The 5274-nt window shown below is 32.4% G+C and overlaps 1 protein-coding gene across 1 annotated transcript; it reads right to left on the bottom strand.

Moving 5' to 3' along the window:
* Positions 1-222: 222 nt before the first annotated feature.
* LOC122586012 (protein MIZU-KUSSEI 1-like) lies at positions 223-1168 on the bottom strand. Its single transcript, XM_043758128.1, has one exon. The coding sequence runs from the start codon at positions 1078-1080 to the stop codon at positions 370-372; it is 711 nt and encodes a 236-aa protein (XP_043614063.1). The 5' UTR covers positions 1081-1168; the 3' UTR covers positions 223-369.
* Positions 1169-5274: the final 4106 nt, after the last annotated feature.

The raw sequence follows: 5274 nt of genomic DNA, 5'->3' as shown, positions 1-5274 counted from the left end.
TAACCATCTTGTTTTCTTTTTTGTTTCTTGTGGGATTATCGATCAATAAATAAATATAAATACATCTATATATATATATATTTACATAAATAGAAACTTTACCACCAAGGTAGAAGATCCACAACAATTAAGGGGAAAAAATTTTTTCTCTCAATAATGATCTTCAAATCTTTGTTGTAACAACATTATATTAATTAACAACGTAATTTGTGTGTCTTATGATAATCTTGGATCTTAAAAGTGAAATATTCTTCGTGCTACATTTCGGTTGAATCCCTTCGATCTCCTAAAATATTTATGAAAAATTCTTGAATTATATTACAAAGTTAACATTGAAAATTAATATCAACTCATTTGATAATCCAATATTTATACCCTTACAAAGAATATACTTAATTCTAGCCCATTATTTCGATCCGGGCTCATCATATAAAGTGTTTCCGAATCCTTACACCCCACCACACGATCAAAATGCGCCCTAACATATGCCATGTCACTATTTGGGCCTTCGACCTCAGGATTTCCTGGCAACATTCCGGCACCCATCGATACCATCCGGAGCATCTCAATGATACGCAAGTCATCCGTTGTCGCCTCTCGTTTCACCCCATTCCCACCCTTCTTTCCATTACAAAACACTTTCCATGACGGTTCGTCAACAATCTTTATCTTCTCCTTGTCGGGCCTTTTTTCACATTCTAACACTATTCGAACCAACCCTTTACCCATTTCTCTTTGTAACATGGTTGTTTCGAGCCCGAGTTCCAAAATTAACATAGGAAATGTCCCGGGGGTTTCTTGTATTGAAAGGCTAACAAGGCCTTTTTTGTACCCAAAAAGTGTTCCAGTAACATGATTACTGGAACAACTTTCTCGGTGTTTGTTTAGCAGAACACCGGTAGACAATTTTAATGCGGATGGGTTGATGACCGGGAGGGAATGAAAAACAGAACGAACAACTCGGAAAACCTTTTGTTTGTTTTTCTTTATAGACCGAGATTTAGACGGTGGAGCGGGTGGTGGAGGCGGTTGTGATATTGGTGTTGTCATGCCATTGCTAGGATTCCTTGGCTCTCCCATTGCCGAACACCCCTCCTAGATTGGAGATTTCCATGGCTTGACACACCAACAGATAGAATTAGGTTGTTTTTATGTATTTTTGTCTTCATAAAACTAGTAGCTGAAAATATGGGTAGGTTGTCAAATGAAAGTATATATTTGTGGCTTGTCTTGTTTGTTTTAATTTGAGGGCTATAATTTTAAAAGAGCTTTAAAAAAATGCCAAATTGGTTAATCTAAGCCACAAATCGTGTGTTTTTTTTTTTTTTATCGAGCAACCCTACCTTGAAATGTGCTCATAAGGTCAGCTTTTAGCAAAGTATAAACTCGATCTTAGAACTAAGGTTAAAATATAAAACAAATTAACAAATACGATTTTTACTTTATCTTGAAATGAATTCATGCTGTGACGTTTTGTTATTATGAGTTCTCACACGTACGTTTTAATATGTTATTTTATGGCGTTCATTCTATTGATATCTTGTGAAATACAAATTGTTTAGTCTCCATTCGATTAGATGCCTCGAGCCCTCGATGCTTCCAAAATTCACATGCTATATCCTACTTTTGAGGTCCATGCGGGTATCTACGCTTTATTTCAAATGATAAAATAGTTTTTTAAAAGACCAACTAAACAATTATATCCCGAACATCGTACAGGGTGCCAATGGCTAAAAGTTACGGTCAGTTAGCCAAATCCAGTTGAACAGAGCCCAGGCCTGTTAGTCCTACAATACAGGGAAAATTAAACCCGGCCATCAACCCACCCGTACGTAAACATGACGACAAATTAATAGTAAAACTCACAAACCGTCCACTTGGAGACACGGCTACAAACTAATGATAACATACTTTCAAAAGCAAGAATCAAACATGTTTAGTTGTTTACCTTAATCTTTCCAAATGGAGGGATCGCCTAAACAATATTTGTTGGTTGGCCGATTGCCCCTTTTTGACCCCATTATAATAATTTAATAGTTGAATTGGTTTATACATTTTTTTTGTTATTAAAGTTAAGGTTAGTAAGCCAATTGGAAAGTTTTAAACAAACAAATAAATAAATTTTCCCACCACAACCTCAACGTTTAGCTGCACTACAAGTCTACTACCCTTTTATTTCATTGTTAAAATCCATCCTCTAAAAAAACGAGAATGTAATTATTAAGTACTATACATTTATATATACGAGAGCAAGTACCTGCGCGTTGCGGCAGTGAGATGGTGATGGTGATGGTGATAGGTCATAGAAGATGATATGTCATAGAGTGTCATAGCCAAATATCTTAGTCGTACGGGCTCCGACCTCAGATTTAAAAATTCGTCGAAAGTATATCGAATGACATCTCTAATGAAAGAGCATGAAATTTTAAGAACATCTATACAATTTTTATAATTTATCGATGTACGGTTTTTTAGATAAAAGATTTTGAAAGAATTAGAGGAATAAAATTATTTATGGAGGAGAGGGAAAGTTGTATGCATTGATGTATGGTACATCATGCATTAATATGTGTATATTGTTGAAATTGAATGTTGAAAGTTGAAAAGTGGATTTGTTTTAATATAGTATAGATATGTGATTCGATATACTTTCGACGAATCTTTAAATCCGATAATGGAGTCCGTACGACTAAGGCATTTGGCTATGAAACTCTATGACTTATCACACTTTATGACCTATCACCCTCATCATTTTATCGCCACAACGCGCAGGTACTTGCTCTCCTATTTATAATCACATTAAATATAGCTTTTAAGTCCCTCACAAACTGTTATTAAATTAGATATATCAAGTGTAACAGCGTGTTATGAACTTATGATATGCATGGATGGAATATGATTTTTGTTGATAGTTCTTGTTGGAATTGAATGAACTTGATCAGATCCTATATGAATTGCACACAAAGTGACTTTAACTGTTATAACCATCATAAAAACATGTTTTTTGGTGGAATTGTATACAAAGGTTCCTCTTTTAATTTTTGAGATGCTAGTTAACCAAATAAAAAACATACACTGAAATTCACATAAAAGTAATAACAAAGAGGATTCTTTCGAACTTTTTTTTTTTTGTTTTTTGTTAACTCTACGACTCAAGACAACAAAGGATATCTAGATTGTGAACCTCGAAGACGTTCCGTTCATAGTCATAACCCCATTCGACGATATAAACGACAACCTCAGTTGTTTCATCAATTCGAATTCATGCTGAGTAGTATTGAAAATCTAAAATTTAGTGGACTATAATAATGGACTTTCTCTTATGTAAAACAATTGGGCTAGGTCATACGATGTATTTGGAAAGGGGATTTTAGGTATACTTTGGGAGTTTAAAGCTGTGGAACTTGGGGGGACATTTCGTTCAAAATTATTGTTCTAGTACGAAAAGCTCTTGAAATTTTTAGAAGTTTTTTAAAGGTATTTTTTTAATTAATTCTTAAAAGTTTTCTAAGGGTGTTGGCAACGATAAGTGTTCCCGATAGTGAGTGGTGGGACGACCCACTCGCACACCGCCGTTATCACCTAAGCACTCACGCGTGAATGAATTTGAGTGGTCCGATCACATCGGGTGATAAGTGAGTGGAATGAAAATCAAGGACATAAAGGCTCATTTTGTCAGCAAATTTAATTTTCTTTTTTGTTTCTTCCACCCAAATAAAATTGTTTTAATATATTTTAAATATATGTAGTGAGTGGTGGCAATACCAACAAAAATTGAGTGAGTGGTGAATGAGTGATGCATTTGAGGTGCCACAACGTGATTGGTTGGAAGTGAGTGATGAGTGAGTAGTGAGTGTAGCAGTTGCCAACACCCTAAAGGTAATTTTTTATTTTAATTTAAGGTTGAAAAAAACGATGAATGTTATATCGAGTGTTACTTTCAACCAATTTCAGCTCAAGTATTAACTAATTTTGACAAACATGCCTATATCTATGTAATCCTACACAAATTATTATAATTCTTTCAGATTTTTTTACTTTATTGGGTTGTGATATGATTGGATGTGTTGGTGGATAGGACTGTATGCAATGTTGTTAAAACATGATATTTCAAGATTTATTTTGTTTTTCTCATGGGAATGTGTCAACCTTTTTCTTTGAAGTATTTTGTTACATGTCGAAAAATATTGTATATTAAATCATTTTTAAATAAATAAAAAAAAAGCAACAACCTCACACTAATACATTACATTTCTCTGTATTTACAGAGAGAGAAAAAAAAACACAACCGTAAATGCTAATATGCTATAATCAGAATAAGAGTAAAGAACTAATGATATATATACTTAAAATATAGGCCTAAAAACATATCTAATACGGAGTATATTCAATTGATGATCTCTAGGTTATACTCATTCTCTTTCTTAATACTAACCTTCAATCATATCATACATCAACATTAATTTTTTTAAGTACATCTTTAAGCTTATTATTTAGACATATTAAATTATTGTTTTTTTGAATAATATTGCTTTAGAGTTTAGATTAACTTAGTACACAATTCAAGAACTTCACCCAGCATCGTTGATGTTCACCTATTTTAAACTTCACCCGATATGGTGAAAACAAAAGTTAAAGCGAAACACATGCAATAACTTTATCACTCTGAACAAGTAATTTAATACTCACTAAATGGTGAAAGTAATAACCACTTTGATTACAATTTAAACATTTTAAGCTTTTATACTATAAATGTTATTTAATAAATGGGTTTTTGCTAAACGCAGTCTTTAGGGTTGTAGATAAAGTACATTAAATAATTGTACACTTACTATAAAATTCAGGATTTAAGCTTTTTATATAAAATGTATAAATTTTTTATGCACGTTAAATGTAGCCATTCGTTTAACATTTTTCTTTATAAAAAAGCTTTTAAAACTATGCCTAAATACTAAACACTTTCACATATTACCATGTCACCAATACTTAACATAAGAGCATCTCCAATGATGTTTTTATAAAGCTTTTTCTAAGACTTGATACTATTACAAAAACTTTTTATAAAGACTTTTTATCATTGAGAGTAAAAACTTTTTTTCCAATGACTTATAAAATTTTAAATTTTTACCCTCTCTCTTATATATTTTATTACAATTTAAATAATTTAATGCTAGTTTCAAGCTTTTACCATTGGGTCAAAAACTTTTTTATAAAAAGCTTTTGGAAAAAGTTTTGACATTGTGCCTAATAAAATCACAAGACAGACAGACAAGC

The sequence above is a fragment of the Erigeron canadensis genome, chromosome 1 (assembly GCF_010389155.1).
Source record: "Erigeron canadensis isolate Cc75 chromosome 1, C_canadensis_v1, whole genome shotgun sequence".
NCBI classification, from domain to species: Eukaryota; Viridiplantae; Streptophyta; class Magnoliopsida; order Asterales; family Asteraceae; genus Erigeron; species Erigeron canadensis.
The sequence above is the reverse complement of the archived record's forward strand: the minus strand, read 5'-3'. Positions and strand labels throughout refer to the sequence as shown.